This window comes from Mercenaria mercenaria, chromosome 6, assembly GCF_021730395.1.
Source record: "Mercenaria mercenaria strain notata chromosome 6, MADL_Memer_1, whole genome shotgun sequence".
NCBI lineage: Eukaryota > Metazoa > Mollusca > Bivalvia > Venerida > Veneridae > Mercenaria > Mercenaria mercenaria.
This window is the reverse complement of record NC_069366.1, coordinates 66,517,439-66,539,555: the sequence shown is the minus strand read 5'-3', so window position 1 is coordinate 66,539,555 and position 22,117 is coordinate 66,517,439. Positions and strand designations below refer to the sequence as shown.

Below are 22,117 nucleotides of genomic sequence, written 5' to 3'. Positions count from 1 at the left end.
ACCTAAAGATCATGCTGTATGTGCTAAGGAAGAATGCTGCACCTTGTTCTTAACCCAGGCTCATGACGAACACTATGCAGAATGATAATTTCTTCAAGTTACTAGAAATAATATCTGAGTAGTCACATTGGGCGCAATGTTTCTCATTATTTAACATAAAGCTATTATTATCTGTGTGACTTTAATTGATAGTATAAGATGACAAAACATCAAATGTAAATTTTTGAATCGAAATATATGTCATATTGTGGCTTGATTCTGCCATGTCATGCTGTCATGCTGGCGCTCTTACCATGCAAGTTCTATGCACGATTTTCTTCTTTTCGAATTTTTACGCCAGTAAGAAGGGCTTATAGTGCACGGTCCTCAAAACATTTTGTTGCACTGCCGACTGGAGTTATTCAGAGTTATGTCAGGTGTGCGTTTTAGTGTATTATAAATACTAATTTAAACATGTATTGTAATTTTAGAGATACCACTTGAATTGCTTCTCATGAATGAAACGTTAGTAGACTTATACAAAAGAGCTTTAGCTGAAGGATCAGAGAAGGTACACAATATACGTGTTATGATAGTTGGGCATTTTGGAGTTGGAAAGACAACGCTTACAAAGCGACTGTTTGAAGAAGACGTTGTTTTAAACAATCAGGAAAGTACAGAGGGAATCGAGGTTCATGTCAGAAAATGCAAGGTTTCTTTAGAGGATGGAAGTTGGCATGTATTAGACGAAGGTTATTACTTTGGTTTTAATTTCGCTATAAATCTGACAATTCTGTAATATATTTCGTTATATATTAAACAAGTTTAAAAACTGCAACAGCAACAACAAAAACATTACATCATTACTTGTTTGAAATATCATTCAATTCCATTTATAAGTAAAAATTCGAAATGTTCGATTATTTCTATTTTTTAATAAACTACAAAAAGCAGTTCAACCCATCTTATCATAAACATTTTAGTTGATTAATTATTTACCTATTCTCATTATTAACACTGATGACGTGTAAATTGCTTATTTTATGGTCACTCACCAACCGCCATCCGCCGTCCTTCCGTCCTCCTTCTGTCCACACTTTTCTACAAAAAAAACATCTTCTCTTAAACCGTGTGATGGAAGTTGATAAAAACTTGGCCTGGAAGTTTCTCGGGTGGTCTTTTTCCAATATTATTCAAACATTTCCGCTTGGTTGCACAAAGGGGACGCGAGAGCTTAAAATAAAAACATCTTCAAAAGACATCTTTTCCTAAACAGTTTGTCCGAGATTGAAATAATTTCACACAAATGTTCCTTCTGTACCGAGTTTATATAAATTATTTGGATTTGTCTAAACACCTATCCACCAGGAGGCGTAATCACTTTTCCTTATATGTTAAAAATCATCTTGTATGAAACTGCTGTCCTGATTCTAAAATAATTTCACACTATTGGCCCAACATGTGATCCTCTACCAAGGCTTTTCAAACTATTCCGATTTTTTGGTTGACCTTTACGAAGATTGAACAGCTTATTCTGTTTTGTTAAAAAAGATGCCCGCTATAGGGTATGATCACTTTCTCTTTTTTTTTTGTAATGGAAGATTCTTCTTTGAGATCGTCTCTATATATCCCTGGTCATGATTACCCAACGTATTGCATATGCCCCCCCCCCCCCCCCCCCCCCCCCCCCCCCCCTCCACACACACACCTTTTCAAGCAAGCGGTGTTTCTCAGGTGACCGATATTTAACTCTTATAACTCTTATAGTGAAATTACATACTCATCGAATTAAATAAGAGATTAAGACGCTTTCTAGTACACTGTGAAGATGACACTACTCTATGTAAAAATGGAATCTTCTGAAAATTATTCCAAAATAACTAAATAAACATGTTTGACACTTAGCTCATTGTGTACGGCAATTGCATGTGAAAATAACAATATGGTGAATTTTGACAAGTCAGATGTTCAATGAAATAATACTTTACTCTGTACCTGTATATAATGAAATCTTAAACTTTCTTATAGCTAAAATCTTAAATTGTGAAAAACGATTCATACAAATTAACGCTAGTTGCTTATACATATCAGTTTTGACTGAAAATAATACTTTAGTCTTGATTTGATCATTTTGAGGCATGTTGTTTATGATCTTCTGAAACTTACCTGGATTATTCCTAGAAAAACTTATCTAAATACAAAACAAGTTGTCAAATACGTGATTATTGTATGACACCAGCAAATTATTTAAGTGTAATAATATAATTTCAGTTCAATTATTCATCCTGAAATTTAGAAAAATATGTCATTTGTACGATATCACACATCATACATAAAAACAAAAACGAAAAACTTCAGTATCCATGAAAATTGACAATACACTTTTCCTATTAACTTGTGTAATACAAGTGTACAGGTAAATGCAGGGTAAATTAATATTTGTGTCATTGGTTGATCTGTAGTACTATGTCTATCTAATATGTTCTAAATTGTTTTGTTTGTATTATTCGCTTCTTTAAGCATGCATTATTTCCGTTTAAGATGACCGAAAAACTGATATATATAAGCGCCTAGCCAAACTATTCAAAGCAAACTCTGCTGGACGGACAACTGAAACAGACAATACTCGGGACGTAAGTCAAGAGCGTAGTTCGGCATCGAAACATGACACGGACACATTTGAAGATCGAATGAAGAACACATTGCAAGGTTTGACAATTATTTTCTAACACATTTCTGGTTAACAAGTATAAACGTATTATTGATTAAGACAAATCAAATCTATATATATCTTTACTAAAACTTTTTTAAATAAATTTATTTAGATGTTGCTGTTCTGGACTTTGACATGTTGACAATTTCAATGTTTCAAATGACGATAAATCTGTATAAAAGGCCAACATCTTTTATATGAATTTCTTATGCAGTAATATTCCTAAAATATTTCATTAACTGGTTTAAAATGAATAAAACCAATTAAAATAGGGACATCTTGTTGTTTTACAGATAGTCAAAACATAGGGTTATACCCAAAAGAGGAACAAACATTCAGAGCTACGAAACCAGAAGCTTGTCCAACGAATCTGAGTCAGTTTCAGACATCGGACGACGTATTCAAAGATTTAAAAGTACTGTATCCTTACATTGTATACTAGGCATAAATATGGCTGATCATCTTTTCTAACTAGTTATACAGTACTACCAGGACCCATGCCCCCACCCTTTTCTCTCACAATTCAGTTGGCTGAGAAGTTACCTATACTTATCAAAGTTGCACCAAACTATTTTGGCAAAGAAATAATATTTTCTCAAATTAAGATCAGGCTACCATTCCATACCTATATTTCAAATGTTTATAGGGGAGAGCCCTATGACGCCCCTAAAATGAGGGGTACCCTTCCAATACCTCAATAGGGGCTACTATTCTATACCTGAAAACATGCACCAGATGCCATCATTTCATACTTGTATTTCAAAATTTTCCAGAGGGAGAGACCCCTGACACCACTAAAATAAGGAGGTTACCCCCTCCAGTACCTCATAATTTAGATAGGGCCACTATTCCATACTTGTATTTGAAAAAAACCTCCAGGGAAGAGCCCCCTGACTCTCCTAATGTTAGGGGAATTCCCGCTCCATTACCTCAAAATCTAGACGCAAAAACGAAACAGGCCACAATTTCATATCTGTATATCAATAAGATTCTCTAGGAGAGCCCCATGACACCCGTAAAATGAGGATAATCAAGCATGAGACTAAAACTGCACCAGAGGCCTACATTTTATACCTGTATATCAAAACATTCATTGATGGAGACCCCCTGAGCCCCTCTCCCCCAACAGGGGCGGAGGCCCCACTCCCGAAACTATCCCATCTCGGTAAAATTCACCTCGTCGGTGACGCCTTCATTCTAAACTGGTACCCCCTATCAGTATTTTCTGGATCCGGGCTTGATAGACTTGATTTTATTTCAGAGCAGCAAGCCTTACGCGTCGTGAAGGAGCCATAAAATGTAATTTAAGTAATTAAAATCTGTTGTCATTTTACGAGATTGTCGTTCAAGCCATGGATTTCAACCGCGATTTCAACCGCGGTGTCAGACCAACAGAAATGGCAGATCTGTTTGTATGGGACTTTGCTGGCCAGCTTGCGTTTTACAGCACCCACCAAGTATTCTTGTCAAGAAGAGCTATTTATCTTCTAGTCATCAACTTATCCAAGAGCATAGATGACGAAGTATCGGACAGATGCTTTGCGGACTCTAGGGGATCTAGACATTGTCCTGTTATAGGTTATGTATATTTTTTTCTACTTATGTAATAATTCATAATGCAAACTTGTATTCTGGCGGATCTCACGTATGAAAAAGTAAACTGTTCTGAATTATATTCCTTAATGCAAACTATGTCTATAAATTCAGTGTATCCTTCCTTGAGATCCAGTTAAGTTTCAGAGAAAGAAAATATAGCTTCTCTGGTCCCAATCACTTAAAAACTAAAATGTTACTGCTGATTTGTGAGACATGAAATTAGAGATTTGTGTATATATGCAAATGTTGAACCAGTGCGAATATGTAATACAATTCGGGTGTGTATATATAAAGCAGCATCGAAACTAATCTTCAATCAAACCGAGCCTGCAACATTTTTGTTTTTGTCGTGTTGAGCGACTTGTGAAGTTTCCACTGTTTCTATTTTATTGGGTTAGTGGACTTGTTGTTAGTCTGTACTGCTAGACGCTTTGCCGTAATTGGTGGTGATTTAGTTCGTATGTATAGGTATATAGTAAATCCTCAAACGATGCTTTATTCTGCACAGATGTAAACCCATGCACAGATGTAAACCCATGATATATCAATTACATATCTCATTTCATATAGCCTGAGCCGGTCAAAGAAAAGCACTGCTATGTTTATCTAAAAAAAGGTGTACATACAATCATGAGAATGTTTATATTGACTAGCATGCTCCGTTGGATAAGTGTACACACGGGCATCAATAATCAGAAGCTGTTCAGTAAATTTCAGTAGATTTAAATCATACGAAAAACAATGACCAAAATTTAAGATAACCGATGATAAAAGATCACAAATAAAGTAGTTTCCTACACAAGGAATGATAGTAACAGTAAAATGCGTTATTATTTCAGACTATGTAGAGTTTTGGTTGAACTCTATTCATGAATATTGCAGAGGAACAACTCAGAGAGGACTCCTGTTATCCTAGTTGGAACGTTTGCTGATAAGTTAGATCAGGTTTGTTGAACAAAAAACATGTTATGATCTGGTTTACGTCGTTACGACCATTTACTACTGGTTAATTAAAATGTCAGGATTTTGTAAGATTTGCCATGTACGTCTTATGTTGCGGCAATCCGTCCTACTTCTTCGTAATTACCACAAAGTGATCGATTGAGTAACCTCACTTAGCATCGCTTTATCAAAATGTGGCCCTAGATAGGGAGCAAATAGGTCAAAGTTCTACACAAATAGCTGAAACTGTGCGCAAATAAATCCTTATTCATTGCATTGAACTTGAAATAAATCAAACGATTTACAATTAAAATCTTGTATCTTGTTTGTTGCTTTAGTCTAGAGGTAGTATTGATGTATAGCAAATTAATTTTAAAATTGTCTTTACTAAACCGTTCTTTGAAAAGAAGTTTTCAATTTGGGAGTTGTGGCATCTGAAACACAATAATGTTTTTGTATCTGATGTGTATGTTGTTCTATCCAATTTTGAGCTTAATAGTTCCTTGCCGAAATATTATTTAGCAATACAAACTTGTACTATTATTTTGAACATTGTGTTGTACAAATGTAGGCAAGAAAACAAGAACTCGCTAAGTCCTACTTTAAACAGTTGAAACGTAAGCTGGTGAAATGTGAGACATTTGAATATCTGGCAGAAGAGATGATCATCATTGACAACAGTATCGTGGATCCAAACATGGAAACGTTAAAAACGACCATTTGGAGGCTTGCGTCCGGACAAAACTACTGGGGAGAGCTTATACCAGCTAACTATATCACCTTAGAGAAGACTTTGATGAAACTAAGGAATGAAGGACTCAAAGTATGTGCAAATATTTTGTTATGTAATAGAACAATTTTGCTGAATATGTAACTGTTTGAATAAGAATCCAATAAAAACTGAAGAAAAAAAAACCTTAAAAATAAACCTAATTATAGTTAAGCTAAAATACTTTTTCAGTGTAAACATTTCCTTTTTCTTTCTTTATATTAAATTACGTTGGAGTTTTCAAAATATAATAAGCTTGCGTTTCATCTCGATATTTTTCTATTCATAACAAGATGATCTGTAAGATGAATTCTTTATTTGATACTGTTAGTTGGTAAGAAAGTAACATTATATATTCAGCGTTTTTTCGATAATACCATGTACAGAAATTTGCGTCGCGAATACCATATTTGAAATATATGTGTTTATATGGACATATGATAAGGATTCGACACTATTTAAAAAACAAAAAATACAATATTACAAACTAGGGTAAGAAAGTTATCATTTCATTAATTTGATGACAAAATGATACCAAATAAATGTGTCTTTAATGATCTCTATTCAAATTTCGACTTTCCATGTACTTTTGATACTTTATTCAGAATCCCCTGCCTTTAGTGAGCATACCGTGTGGTAACCACCATTTATCATTCAAATAAGCAGGTGGTCAAGAAACGTTTAGCACTAAAATGTATCTTACGTTGATTATCCTGGTCAAAAAGAATACTCAAATTTCATACGAAAATAAGAGCTATAAAAAGAATATAATGTATTTATCTTGCATGATTATATCCATGATAAATTTTGCAATGTGTTTGTCAACATTATGGCGTTACTTTTTCATATGTTCGATGAATGTACATTCAGTCATTCTAATTCTAACTGGCAAACGGGAAAGTGAAAGATATTGTGTAAAACTGTTTTTTTTTTTAAAGGTTCTCGTAAAGACCGATTTGAGAGAAATCAACAAAGCAATGCCTGTCCCAATTGCCTCAGAAGAAGGTCTTGACGTGTTTCTCAATTTTCGTCACGAAACCGGTTATCTTCTCTATTTTAAGTATGTTGATATATTCTTTCCTGATATAAAATGGCATTGGAGACTTATATCTTTAATACAATCACGAGTGTTGTGCGTTGTTCGACATAGTTGTCTGAATTTTGAACTTTTTGTTATTTTTTAGTTGTATCTAGACTCTGTCAAAACAAAAGTTCTTGGAACTTATTTATTTTCAAATTGTTTAACATATTATCGTGCATAAAAGATGGGGATTTTTTAATTGCAGTAAAATAAAAATAAAAGCTGTACTGTCTCAAACGGAGTATGATAGAATTTTGTTACACTGATATGATACACATGTTAAGTTAAAGAATTTGTCTTGACTTTCGAGCTTCCCCTGAAAGTTTTATGAATGTATTTAATCTACAGTATGTAATTGTGATTAGTAACCACCAATTTATGATGCAAACTGTAAGGTGCTGAAGCGGGTACTCTCAACTCTTCAGTAGCCTATGACGAGTCTAATAAAGAGACAAAAACTGAAAAAAAATCTCCCATAAAACATTTTAAAAACATATTTGTACTTTTCATATATGCCAGAAAGCTAATAAAATTATATAACTCGGCTTTTAGTGACGCTACTTTGAAGGATTATGTGCTGCTGCAGCCACAATGGTTAATAGATGCTTTCAAGTGTCTTATTACTGCTGATCAATTCTGCAAAGAAAGAGAAATGTATACAAAATGGATGGAATTTGATGAAAAGGGAATTCTTACCAGAGAACTAATCGGTGGGAACTGATATTTTACTGTTTCATTATTTAAATAAGAATTGATCAATGGCAATTGGCGGCATGTTTTACATAAACTTTGTAACCGTAATAAAAAAATCAGCCTTCTGATGACATTTAAGTCATACACATATGGTGTTGTTTAATATTGTCCATTTAAGGCAGTCATTAAGGTCGACCCATAAGGTGATACTTTTTAATACTAGTACATTGATAAAGTGTTTGGATAGAGAATGATGAAGTTTGAACGCGAATGCGTCCTTCGTTTCTAATGTCACTTTAAATTATTTTCTATAGTATGTCAGCAAAACCGTTTTAAGATTAAAGCTACACGATTAATTTACTCAGCAATTGTTTCACTGCTTTCACTTTTATTTTATTTTAGATATGGCCTGGAAGGAAACTGCTGACAAGCACAAAGTAGTTCTGCTTTTATTTATGGAAAGGTTAGGGCTTATTGCGAAACCTTTCGGGAGTACAGAAAGCGGTTCCTTACAAACGGTTAGAAACAATAGAGATTTTTACTTAACAATACATATATTGTTGTTTTTGTTTACATATCGTGACTGATTTCTTTCAATTCCCATGGATTTAAAGCCATTTGTCATAGCCCTTTAGTTTGTTTTAACAGTATGGTCCTTTTAATTGAAATAAATATGTTTAATTGCAGAAAATGGATCATTACTTTGCCCCCTGTGTTCTCAAGCAAGAGCCACCTTTAGATATCCTTGAAACACAGGACACCAGTGATAGCACTTCGACGACCAAGTTATGTTTTTCAACAACTTCAAGATTTGTCCCATCCGCTATGTTCAACAGACTTCTGGCAGCTTGTTTGGCTAAGTGGCAGCTGTTCGAGCAAGATGAAAAGCCTACGATATTTTGTGGATGTGGGGTATTCAAAATAGATGAGACGCACCTTCTGTATGTCCACTTCTTTGATAATATGATTCATATCTGGATCACACGAGTTAGTGGAAAGAATGCATATCCTGGACGAAAAAATTGTGAGGAAGTTAAGAATTTTATTATCTCATTTCTGCAAAAAAGGATGACCAGCACAATTGATGTGTATATCAAATGTCCACAGGAGCAAGCTCTTTCAAATAAAGCATTGTTCGAAAGTGAGGAGTTGCTCAAGAAATCAGAAGTGTTATGTTCCTTCCATGGTGGACGCCATTCCATAAAAACAAGAGATCTGACGAAGTATTGGTATGGGAATGAACAGGTGTATGGTGGGTAGATACATATATATTTGGACTATACAGAACAGAAACAATTATTGTAAATATAGTACCTAACACTTTTAAATGCATAAAACATTGAAGCTGTAGTATTGCAGGTATCCTATTCCTTAATAAAATGTACATTTTCCTTAATAGGAAGAAACACACGCAAACGTCAATACAGTACATTAAAACATTTTAAGATCGTACAGTATTTTTCTGTTACGTACAATTGTTACGGTATAGATTTGGTGTTCAAGTTTTTCAAATAGTTTCTTTAGTCATGTTCGTTTCCCTGTTTCCTGATATTTCTGGCAAATTCTGTAAACTGAAAGATAAATAACGTATTTGCTTTTCAATGTGATGGCATTTGTCAGTCATTGCACGAAGAAGTAAAGTTCATCAGTTTTAAAGCAATATTTTCATTGAACCTGAAATTTATAACACTTTCGATTAGTATCCATGTGATTACGGAGAGAAAACATACATCTTAATGACCTTAGAAAAGAAACTATAGAACATTAGCAATTTGTATTCTTTTAGGAAAGGATGCTGACGGAAGTATTGAAATAAATTCACTTGATCGACTTCCAACAGACATAGAAATAAATCGTATCGCTCAAAAGATTGGAAAGGACTACCAATCCTTGGGTCGAGAACTTGGTCTAACACAGCCTGAAATAGAACGCCTAGAGATGGATCATGGAACTTCGCTGAACAGGATACATGGTATGCTTCATCAGTGGCGTTCAAAAGCTCTTGATGAAGCAACTTTTCGCCAGCTTAAACAAGCAATGCATGCAATAGGGATGGAAGACATTTTTTGCGTTTGTGGTGATACTCCCTGATAAGTTTATAGGTCGTTACGGAGGTCTGTTTACATATTCAAATGACCTGGTTGAAGTGCCTAAAAGGCAGTCGGAAAATCTGATTGGTACAATTAGTCAGACACTTTAGATTTACAGTTATGTAGGTTTTTTTAATGTTGTACAGGAACGTCAGCTTTGACACAAGATATGTTTTGAGAATGTTTTGATCACAGTGTTAAACATATCACTGTAAACGACCGATGGAATACTCCGAAAACTGTTGTATCATGAGACAGGAGTCTTTGTTATACAAAACGAAAATACATGTAAAATTTGCGGATTTTAATTTCAATTTTCATACATTAAGACTAAATATTTTTAGATGATAAGGAATGATTTAAATATCTTTATAAGTGTTTAAAAATTGATGTTTCAAACGGAATGACTGACAAACTTGTTTTGGTAATTATGGTAAGATTTTGTCACTTATTCTAACACGATCCGCAGCAATTGCTATATAAACATATAGCGAAATCGCCTATACATGAATCTACGATAAAATATGGTTGGCTATTACATTTCACCCCCCATATGATTGTAACATAAGAGATTCTACTTCAGTTCCATTACATACGAATTATTTCAGGGTCAAACGATTGAAAACAGCATTTCAAAAACAAATATAATAAAAAGTCATACTGACTTATGTGTAGGTCCGTAAAACACGTTCTGATCTCTACGAGCGAATTCAATTAGCTTAATTATGATTCAGCGGTGACGTCATAAATGTATGACATAAAGTATGACGTCACAATGATGTGACGTCATATAAAAGTTAAGCTCGTCACTCGTAACACAGGGTCAACTCGCCTAATTTGATGATTCTGTTCATAAATAGTTTGCGAGCTGTTAGATTACTAATTTATGAACACTTCTCAAAATTCTGATAAAAAAGAAACAAATATCTATACGTTCCATTGGCTATACAACACTTTCTAACCATAGGGGGTAAATTGTAACAGCATATGACCCGAATGACGTATTACGCTGAAAATGTAGTACTGTAAAATGCGAATTATTTGCGTTGTTAGAATCGAAATAATAAATATGTTCCAATAATTTTATCAATTAATAAAACATGGGCAGTCGTTTGGATGCGAATAATTAAATCACTCGTGCTACGCACTCGTGATTTAATTACTACGCATCCAAACTCCTGCCCATATTTTATTAACTGATAAAATATAGGAACAGATTTATTATTTCTAAATTAAATTACCAAAGGTTAAGAAAAAGTCTTCCCTATGTATTGACTGACTTCTGCAGGATAATGTTGTGTTTCATGAAATTAAGGTCTCATTAATATGAAACATATATGTACATTTTTGGTCAAGATGTTAAAGTGAGAGCTACAATTTTATGGTATGCTCTTATTAAAGATATAGTGTGTAGTCACTCTGGTTGTATTTTGGGATGCTCTGAACTTCCGGGAAAACTACTCCAAGTCTTTCATCCACATATTGGGCTATACGGACAAACATCAAGTGCCATCAGCTTTCAGCAGCCATTTGTCTAAAGCAAAAACCTTCAAGCAACCGCCATCAAGAGACCATTTTGGCATATTCCTTGAGTGGCTTCTTATGAAAGGTTTATCATTTTGTATTGTAAATTGAAGGACTCTATCACTGAATAGAACATCCTATAAAATGTAGCTCTAACTTGTACATGTCGAACATAATTTTATGCTTATGTTTCATATCAATGAGTTCTGAAGTGTTATATTAAGATATATGTTATGTTTAAATGATTTAGAAATTACAGTTAAGATGGGATAACCCTTACAAAAGTTTACCGATATAGGTTAAAGGAATATCTGTAAACAAAAAAAAATATGCAAACATCCTTCATTTTTTCTGTGGCATTTATTTTCTTAATCATAAGAGTAGATGAAACAATTTTATTTATCATTGTATACTTAAAGTTAAGTATAAATGGAGATAGTTCTACTTTAAGCGAGTTCAGTAGAGCTTGCTATATGCCTCTATTTAATTCAAATAACATGAGCGGTTTGTAAAACAAACTTACGATATACCGTCAATTCAAGAAGTTAACCAGAAATCATAATCAGTGATTCACAGCTTTCTTCAAATAAAATTTAAAAGTCAACCCGAAGTATTATTCAGTGTTTCACAATTATCATCAAGTATACTAAAACAGTTGAGTCATAGTCATATTTATTTTCACAGTGATCATAAACAACAATTTAAAAAGTTAAGCTGAGGCTAAATGCAATGTTCCGCACAGCTGAAAAAGAAAGTTCAAATAAAAAGTTTACCCGAGGTCATGTTCTATGTTTCATATTAACCAACAAGTACAATTAAAGAAGTAAACCCGAGGTCAAATTCGTTATTTCACAGAAATCATCAAGTACAGTTAATGATGTATATTTATCACTCAATACAGTTTAAGGAAAACGAACAGTTTACTTGACACCTTGTAATTAAGTGTGTATTGAATCCCACTTATCTGGTTCTTAGAGCTACCTCTGTAACACCGGCTCCTCTCTGTGCCACAAATGCACAAAGACGAAAATTCGTCACCAGATCACATAGATAGGTCACAAAGTAATAAGATTTTTTCAACAAACTTGAAATCTTTAATTCATTTAAATAAGAGTGAATATATATATATGTATATTTTATAATATGGATACATAGGAAAAATATTTACTGTGTCATTATTCTTCATCATGTTTAGTTGCTTTATATTTCTATCATATGCATGCTGTTACAATTAAGACTTGGTTTGGTAATGGTACTTTTGTTTGTTTTGTTTTTTTATCATGTATAGATAAATTTTCTATACTATATACTTTTATGTACTGCTTGTTAAAGTAGTCCTGCACGTTCGGGTCAAAATATGTTCTACAATGTAGAATTTGCTTAAACCCTGTTTTTTCAAAACTTTAGAATATACTTTGAAAACGCGGCATCTAAAAAAAGATAGGTTCGTATTCTTTAAGTTCTGCTAATCTGATTTTAAACATTTGAACCTCACAATGTTAATATAATTCGCATCTATAGAAAAATCACAATTGTTATAAGATTTTTGCGAATGCAAATTTTGCTACTATGTAGATTTTGATGAAACGTCTCGCAGTCGTAAATAGAAATATTGCATATGCTATAGTGAAATACAATGTATAGGGTTTTGAGATATTTGCCCATTATTTAAGAGATCCACACATTATACGTTGATTTAAAGAGTTTTATTAAATTCACACATGAGTTGTCATTAATTCATGAAACGATTTTCATTCATGGCTTTATTTAAGAAATAATTTATAGCAAAAGAGTGTTTTAAAACTATTTATGCACGATAGGCGGTTATACGACGGGCGTAATAATTTCACGAGGGTGCAGCCCGAATGAAATTATTTGTACGACGTATTACCGCCCGAGTGTATAAATAGTGTTAAATACGGTTTTGGTATAAATTACTTCGATTCGAATATTCCCTTAATCTAAAACAGTAGATAAAATATAGTAGCGTTCTTTCTTTGTCGCAATAAAACATTGACTCACCGCACGTTAACGTGACGTCATTCTAGCGTAAGAGTGTTTTAACAGTGTTAAGAGTGTTAAGAGTGTTTGCCTGAACTATTATTTCGTTCAGTGTTATTTGTCGTAGTACATTCCATTCACTTTTTGCCATGTTACTCGTGTATATAAAAAGATATTTAAAACATGTTAACACACATATGTACTCTTTTATTACAATACCCATTGAAAACGACAGTATTTGCAGTTTTATGCTAGAATAAGTCCAGTGTGTGTAATTTGCTTTACATGTATTTAATTATATGCATTAAATAATTATGTTATTGTGTTTCAAATTCACTTCTAATAAATCTGCCTGCTGTCAAACATATTTTGTCTTCTTTCAATTTTGTAATATCCATATCTCCAGAACGCTGTACAAACAGTATATATACGGATGGATTGTGTCTTTCCGATCTGCCATTAAGTTGGTTCATCCGTCCGCATTGTCATGGTCCCTCCATAATTTGTGCCTTCAATCAGATGGTTTAGATATGCTTCATATAACGAAACGATATGTCATGAGCGATACATATACCTTAAGGTTGGAGTTAAAAGGTTAACGGGACCTGCTTTGTAACAGCTCTGTAAGTCTGTCTTCAAACCAAGATCCCTTGACTTAAGGCCAAGGTCACACATAGAAGTCAAATTTGAACAAAATCCTTTTTCTGACCGCCCCATTACTTCACCACCCGTCAAGGAATTTTAGCTCTACTATAGTAAAACTTATGTTGTCATCGTTTTGTCGGCATCGGCTTCCATGTCACAAAGGTTTTACATGTATGGAGGTTTTTCAAGAACTACTTGACTAAGTGCTTTCAAATTTCACCCATGCCTTCGCCGAATAACTTTTCTTTTGTATTTCCTATGAATTGAAAAATACAAGTATTTAGTTACAAACTGACAGTGAAATAGACATATTTGGCCAAGCCAATGTGTTTAATGTCTAAAAAGTCTTCAATGAATGTAGCATTATGCAGTGATCTTGATATATCAAGTTTAGTTTTGACTACTCACTTTGTTTCTGAGGTATAAGATAGTTAAATATCTAAATCTATATTTTTAAAACGTTCATTCGTCCGTCCGTCGTCCACAATTATTTCTTTTAACAATTTTAGCATCCTCCTTCTAGTACTAGTCTTAATTAAGTACTGTTATTTTAGACTTGTCCTCAAATAGATGACTTTATCCGGAGTCTTGAGAGACAACTTTGAGGAAGTTCGATTGTTCATATTTGACTATTTGGTTTTGAATTTCGGCACTGTCTTGACTTGTGAGTGAATGCTGTGATCCACAATGTTTAAGCTCTTGACCCTTCAGTTTTACCTAGCTTGTACACAGAAAGTTTTTACTATTAAAATTTTCTGCAACTCTGGCTGATTTTGGATAAGATAGGACCGCCGAAGATATGTGCCAAGCTATTTAATTTGTCAAAAGTCAAATATTTTGCTATTCTGTCCTGAATACCTAGCAATCATAATCATATTAATAAAACTTATCTCAAAAATACTTTTTCATTCTCATAAATTTTATATGCAAATAAAAGTACATATAACAATCTATTGATGCAAGGCTTATCATCATATAAAGAGAGCTGATTTCCCTGTGATTAAAAAGACAGATGCAAACCGTTTTCGGTAAATTTTGTAAACCAATTTCAAGATTCTCTATTTTATTGCATCAATAACATTTTATCTACCGAAATGCTATTCAACTGATGAAATACCACAAGAGATATATTGTCTTTGTGTGTTATTGCTCACATTTTATTGTATGTCGTATTATTCGTAATTTTACTTTTATGCACATTTTCTACACAAAGCTGACCGGATAACAATGAAATTTTACAGGAGTGATTGAAATATGGCTTCATATGCATGTAGTCATCACGTATCTCTCGGAATTATTTATTGCCAAGAGTAATGGCCCTTTAAATCTCATTTTAGATATATTTTTCCAGAAAAGCAATAAGGAGCTCCTGTTCACATTACCCTCCTGATATGTGTAGACCATGAGATTCGAAAATACAACCAATCTTCAAAGAGACCAAAATAAGTTTTATCGTAGCAAATAAACAGGACGTTATTAGTGGGTAATAAAACATTTATGACGGACAAGGTGACATTACTGATAAATAAAGGCACCAATGAGGTCATTGGTAGTGCTGCTAAAAATAATATTTTTTGCAGGACCAAGTAACAAGGCCTGTAAATAAAGGCACAAGTGAGATCACTTGTAGAACTGCTAGAAATAACATTTACACTGGACCAAGTAACAAGGCCTGTAAATAAAGGCACCAGTGAGATCACTTGCAGAACTGCTAGAAATAACATTTATACAAGACCATGTAATAAGGCCTGTAAATAAAGGCACCAGTGAGATCACTTGCAGAACTGCTAGAAATAACATTTATACAAGACCAAGTAACAAGGCCTGTAAATAAAGGCACCAGTGAGATCACTTTCAGAACTGCTAGAAATAACATTTATACAAGACCAAGTAACAAGGCCTGTAAATAAAGGCACCAGTGAGATCACTTGCAGAACTGCTAGAAAAAACATTTATACAAGACCAAGTAACAAGGCCTGTTAATAAAGGCACCTGTGAGATCATTTGCAGAACTGCTAGAAATAACATTTATACAAGACCAAGTAACAAGGCCTGTAAATAAAGGTACAAGTTAGATCACTTGTAGAACTGCTAGAAATAACATTTATACTGGACAAAGTAAAATGACTGATTAATAAATGCACTATTGAGATTCAATGTTTTTACCTCTAGTTGGTGCGCCGTAAAACCCTAATAAATAAATAAATAAATTCTTACCTCTAGAAATTACATTTATACCAGACACACATTTATACCAGAAAAAGTAACATGACTGAAAAATGAAGAATCTAGTAACATAAATTTTATAGAACATAACAGAATGATACTTTCAAAATAAAGGGAACGGACTGCAATAAATAACATTTATTCCTAACAAAGGTAGCAGAGTTCAAGAAATGTGTCTACCTGCCTGCTGCGTGGGGTAAATTTTCTTCGGTGTCGTATCTGATAAACAAAATAATCGAAGGAATTAGTCGGAAGAATTATGCGCCTTTGTCAATGGCGGACAAAAAAAATCGAGAGCTCTCACAAATCTTGTTTTTTTTTTGATAAGTTTGTTTGTTTTGTGGACTCTTTAACAAAGATAAAAGTTATTGGAACCAACTACAGGTGAGCCATATTTACATGGGGTGAACCTGTATTTTTTTTGGACTTCTACATTGAAGAAAAGTTTTAGCCTTTGTTTAAATTTTGTTCACTGACCAAATGACGGGCAGCGGAGATCTTCTATTTAGACCTCTGTCTCTTCAGTTCCAGACGAGATTCTTAAGCATTATCATCATTTATAGACGATTCACACATAAAGGCAATTCAAATAACCGAGGCTGAATGCATAACTTTAGTTTACGACGAATTTAAAATAGGTACATTTATATATTTGATCACAAATATAACGGTAAAAGACACCCCATATGAACTGTCTGACTCAGTGCTGTTATAATGTTTGTCTGCACAGTTCGATTACTAGGTCATACGTGTTTACATAGAAAATGTTGAGAGAGGCCCATTAATTATGGAAATGAAATGCAAGCATTTTAAGTTTTAGAATATATGTCGTAGAAACAATTGAATCCTTCTGGGAATTCTGGGTAAGCTGTAACAATAAATTTAATACAAAACGAGAAAGATCGGATATGGAAAAGCAAAAAGTAAAGTCAATTTCTGTATATATATCCATATATAGACCATTCTGAAGGGAAAACAAAACCGCATAAAAGAATACAGATTTTAGAAACGAAACTTGAAATTTTAAAAAAGTAAATATCGATGTACTAACAATTTTGGTATTAGATTAAAGGAGATTGTTAAAAGAAGTCAGAGAATGTTTAGAAAAAAGTTGGTCTATCGGATTCCCAATCGAGGGCATAATATCATTGTAATATAAGAATGGGTAAGAGAAAAACTCAAAAACTGAGGTCCTCTAACCTTGCTTAATGTTAAAAACGAAATAATTTCAAAAACCATAGAAAGACTACAGTTTCGGAAATAAATATAGAAAAATGCTTCCCAATATAAAGGTCTATAAAACAAGGCTGTCCAGTGACACCGTTACTTTATATCTTGAAGGCAGAACTCATTGCATGCCATGTCAGAGCAGATAGAAACTTTAAAGGCTCATAATCAGTTGACTTAGCCAATTGATTCTGCAAAAATGAAATTTATCTTCCGCATATATTTCAAAATCTCAAGGTTTATGAGGAAGCATCAGGAGCCAAAATTAACAACGAAAAAATCATTCGGACTTACTATTTGTAGATAAACAGCACTCCGAAATACAACGAAATTAAATGAACTAAAATTACGTTGAAACTTTAGGTGTGTGCCACGGCTACAGTACTGATATTAATGAAATCTGGATGGAAAAAATAAACAAAATAAAAAACTGTCTTCAAGTATGGAAATCAACAGATTAAACATATCATGAAAATAATCTTATTTTCGTAGGAGGATCTGTTTCAGTGACTGACCTGTTTTAGTGACCGCCTGAAAATCTTCTGCCATTTCCAAGTGCAATATTTTAGGCAACTAATTTTGGTAGGTTGTTATAGGCACAAGACCACAGTAATTTGCCCTTGGTTGACTACAATAAGGAAGTGATTACGCGGAAAATAGTTCCTCTTTTTGATGGTGAATATTGGTGAATGTTTTAGTGAAAGATCTGCAATAAATGGCATAATTTAATAGAGGAGATATGAAATACTAGGTACATGTACAATTTGACAGAATGAGAATGTCAGAATATGCATAACATGACTTTTTGATAGGGCCTGTTTTGCCTGTTTGCGGCCATCTAGAGAGTATTCTTCATACGCATCTGATCTGGTTCAAAATGGTGGGAAAAAGAGACGGTCAACCCCATGTTTATTGTGGCTGGAATGTTTTCTTTTGAATAGTTCTGTTGAGGTCAGGTATTTGTAGGGGGTTTGGAATGCATGCGAAATTGTAATAGTGTCCAGTGCCTATATAGAACATATATAAAAATAACTGTGGTCTTAGCCTCTTAGGCCTGGTTAACAGTAACATTTCAGCTTTCAATACGCCCAAGGAAAATATTGTGCTAACAATGACAGTTTGGTGGCATTGTTATTTCCATGGTTACCCCAATTACGAGACATTTTTCTTATTACTTTTTATGCTTTTAAATTCTGATCTAGCTATTTGGATATAAGGAACATTTTGATTTATTTTCTGTTTTGATGCAAATGTCATCTTGCTTTCTGTCTGATTTTTATGCAGATAGAACAGTCCAACAATTACTTTTTGGAAATATACGTATGTCGCCGCAATAAATGATCATTGTCGTTGATAATATTATGTTAAATTTCACAAGGCTTTGTATGCATAAATATATAGTATATATTAAATCAATGAGTATGTCATAAAAACCCTTATTCGTTTTATATCGTGTATATATGCATATTTATGTTCTAAGCAATGTACAGAACGATTTTCAGTTTTTCCAATAATCGGTAATTTCGTCATCGTCTTTTTTTTGTTGTTGTTGTTGGTGGTGGTGGTGGTGGTGCTGCTGCTGGTGCTGGTGTGGATGTAGGGGTGACACATTAGATAAAGAAGGATAAATTCTATTTATGTGTTATGTCTTTAAAATGGTTTAAAATATCGAAATTGTCCTGTAGTACAGATAGTTCGGTGGTAGTATGGTTAGTACAGATAGGTCGATGATTGTGTGGTTTAGTACATATAGTTCGATAGTAGTATGTATGTATAACCTCAGATCCCCTTTCTAAATTCCATTTTGTTTAGTTCTGCCCATTGTTTTTCCATTTAGGGCAAACCCATTACTTTATCTGGGGACCAAACGCCGCTTTTCATGGAATTACACGCCACAACCCGTGTATCATTGAAGGTTCCATGTGCACCGCCGTTTGAATACATCTGCGAATGTCTCTAAATTGCTTTTTGTACTTTTAGCATGTGTAAATGTCTTTTCTAAGCTGATCTTTTACAAACGATTTTCACCTAATTCTAACATCTTATATTTAAGGCCTAGATCCACTACTATATAAGTGTCCCCTGCCCCACCCCGCCCCCAATCCGATAAACAACTCCCATCTTATCCGCTGCTTATGTAACAGTAGCTGTTTAGAGGGCAAATAGCACAGCAAGGGTACCAGCCAGACCATGAAGATGTGTACAGTGGAGTTAAAAGAAATTAAAGTCATTCGGTGAATGTGGAATAAAAATAATTATAATAATATGGTTATGTGATGATTATCATTATTAGTGAAAACTCAATAAGTTCTTTGTGTTGACAAACAGTATCTTATAACATCATTATAACATTGTATAATTAAAAAGGCCATACCAATGCAGGTGATCTTTCCATTATATTATAAAAAAACTTACAAAAAAGACAGAGAAAATAATGTTCTCATATACATGCAATCACCATTATTGGAATATAATATTCCTGGGTAAAATCAAATTATTGTAAATAATACTATACTGAACTTTTGATTTCAATAATAAGTTGCCTAAAGTGTACTTTTTTCATGCTTTGCTTTATTATAACACTGAATTTTCGAATAATCTAAGACAAATGTTATTTACAATATTCTGCAAGCATTAAAACAAAACTTTTAGGTGAGTGAATGTCACAATTTTCTAAATTATCAAATTTGTATTTGTGCACAACTCCAGAGAGAACTTGAAAAAATAAAAACTATATTTTCCCCCTTAAAACATAATAAAATTTGTAACATCTTCCTAAGTAAGTTTTTTTATTATTTTATTTTTATTAATTTTTATAATGTTTGATAACCAACTATTTCTTTACATAAAACTGTCAAAAATAGGTATAACTTTTTAAAGTTGTCACAAAATACACCGTTTCCCCATCTCACTAACATTTTAAGGAACATTCGCAGACTTTTAGGAGGCAAAGCCTAACGAGTTGATCTTCTCATAGACATCCTTTACAGGTTATTTTTCATTTTCAGTGGTCTGCAACATTTTAAGAACACTCAAACGAGCTCTTCCTCCTGTGCCTATCACCAGGTTTGAATGCTATTGCCCTTGGCTGCACAATTTACAGAAACTTTTGAAGACTTTCAAGAGACCGTGCCGAACAGACCTTTGTCTACATATCCTTTACTAAAAGGCAAAATGCTAATAATGCTGCCATTTTGATGGTAGATATTTCAGTTGTAGTACGTTTACACCTCTTGAATTTACAAGGTCGTCAAGTTCACTCAGAACTACACGATCACATGGCAAAATTAATGAAGAAGCGAGTATATATTGTGGACCACACTACATTTTTCTGTCAAATTTCGAGTGTCGTATGTCCAATGACGTTTTTGCACGACTTTCATTTTTTCCAGTGACGTATGCCGTATGTTGCGAACTGAACAACATTCATATTTTTCTGTCATAGTTCGCGCACTGAACGACATTCAAATGTTTTTTGTTAAAATTCGAATGTCATATGTCCAATGGCATTTTTTTCGAATGTCGTATATCGTATATCGCGTATTGAACGGCATTCACATTTTTCTGTCAAAGTTCGAATGTCGTATGCCGTATGTCGCGTACTGAACGACATTCAAATTTTGCTTGTCAAGGTTCGAATGTCGTATGTACAATGTCGTTTTTTTTTGCACGACATTCCTTTTTTTTCGAATGTCGTATGTCGCGTGCTGAACGACATTCAAGTTTTTTTGAATGTCGTATGTCGAATATCGCGAACTGGACGACATTCATTTCTTTTTATAGTCCGAATGTCGTATTCTGCATGACATTAATTTTTTTTCATCAAAGATCGCATGTCGTATGTTCAATATCATTTTCTGAACGACATTCAATTTTTTTAATGTCGTATGTCGCGTACTGAACGACATTAAATTTATTGTACCCCCCGAACAACAAAGTTGTAAAGGGGGGGGTGTATACTGGTTTCAGGTTGTCTGTCTGTCTGTCCGCCCGTCTGTCTGTCTGTTTGTCGGCCGTCTGTCTGTCTGTCCGTAGACACAATCTTGTGCGCACCATCTCTCCTCATCCCCTTGACACAATTTAATGAAACTTCACACAAGTGATCAGTAACAACAGTAGTTGTGCATGGGGCATGTTAGGTTCTTTCAGAAAAAAAAATTGCAGAGTTACGGGACTTTGATTTTTGTTACTATACTATATAGATAGACACAAACTTGTGCGCACCATCTCTCCTCATCCCCTTGACACAGTTTAATGAAACTTCACGCAAGTGATCAGTAACAACAGTAGTTGTGCATGATGCATGTTAGGTTCTTTCAGAAAAATGTTTTGCGGAGTTACGGTACTTTGCTTTTTGTTACTATACTATATACATAGACACAATCTTGTGCGCACCATCTCTCCTCATCCCCTTGACACAATTTAATGAAACTTCACACAAGTGATCATTAACAACAGTAGTTGTGCATGGGGCATGTTAGGTTCTTTCGTTAACATACTATGTACATACAGTCTACATATGCAATCTTGTGCGCGCCTAATCTTCCGAACCCTTGCACACAATTTAATGAAACTTCACACAAGTGATCAGTACCAACCCTAGTTGTGCATGGTGCATATTACGTTCTTTT

The 22,117-nt window shown here is 33.9% G+C and overlaps 2 protein-coding genes across 2 annotated transcripts; both read left to right on the top strand.

Annotated features, from left to right (window-relative positions):
• The first annotated feature begins 465 nt into the window (after positions 1-465).
• LOC128557820 (uncharacterized) lies at positions 466-3,413 on the top strand. Its single transcript, XM_053546221.1, has 3 exons — positions 466-731; positions 2,521-2,688; positions 2,986-3,413. The coding sequence occupies exons 1-3, from the start codon at positions 494-496 to the stop codon at positions 3,132-3,134; spliced, it is 555 nt and encodes a 184-aa protein (XP_053402196.1). The 5' UTR covers positions 466-493; the 3' UTR covers positions 3,135-3,413.
• Positions 3,414-4,013: 600 nt separating this feature from the next.
• LOC123548536 (uncharacterized) lies at positions 4,014-13,454 on the top strand. Its single transcript, XM_053546219.1, has 8 exons — positions 4,014-4,270; positions 5,128-5,233; positions 5,802-6,053; positions 6,938-7,059; positions 7,633-7,790; positions 8,176-8,291; positions 8,461-9,025; positions 9,560-13,454. The coding sequence occupies exons 3-8, from the start codon at positions 5,892-5,894 to the stop codon at positions 9,862-9,864; spliced, it is 1,428 nt and encodes a 475-aa protein (XP_053402194.1). The 5' UTR covers positions 4,014-4,270; positions 5,128-5,233; positions 5,802-5,891; the 3' UTR covers positions 9,865-13,454.
• Positions 13,455-22,117: the final 8,663 nt, after the last annotated feature.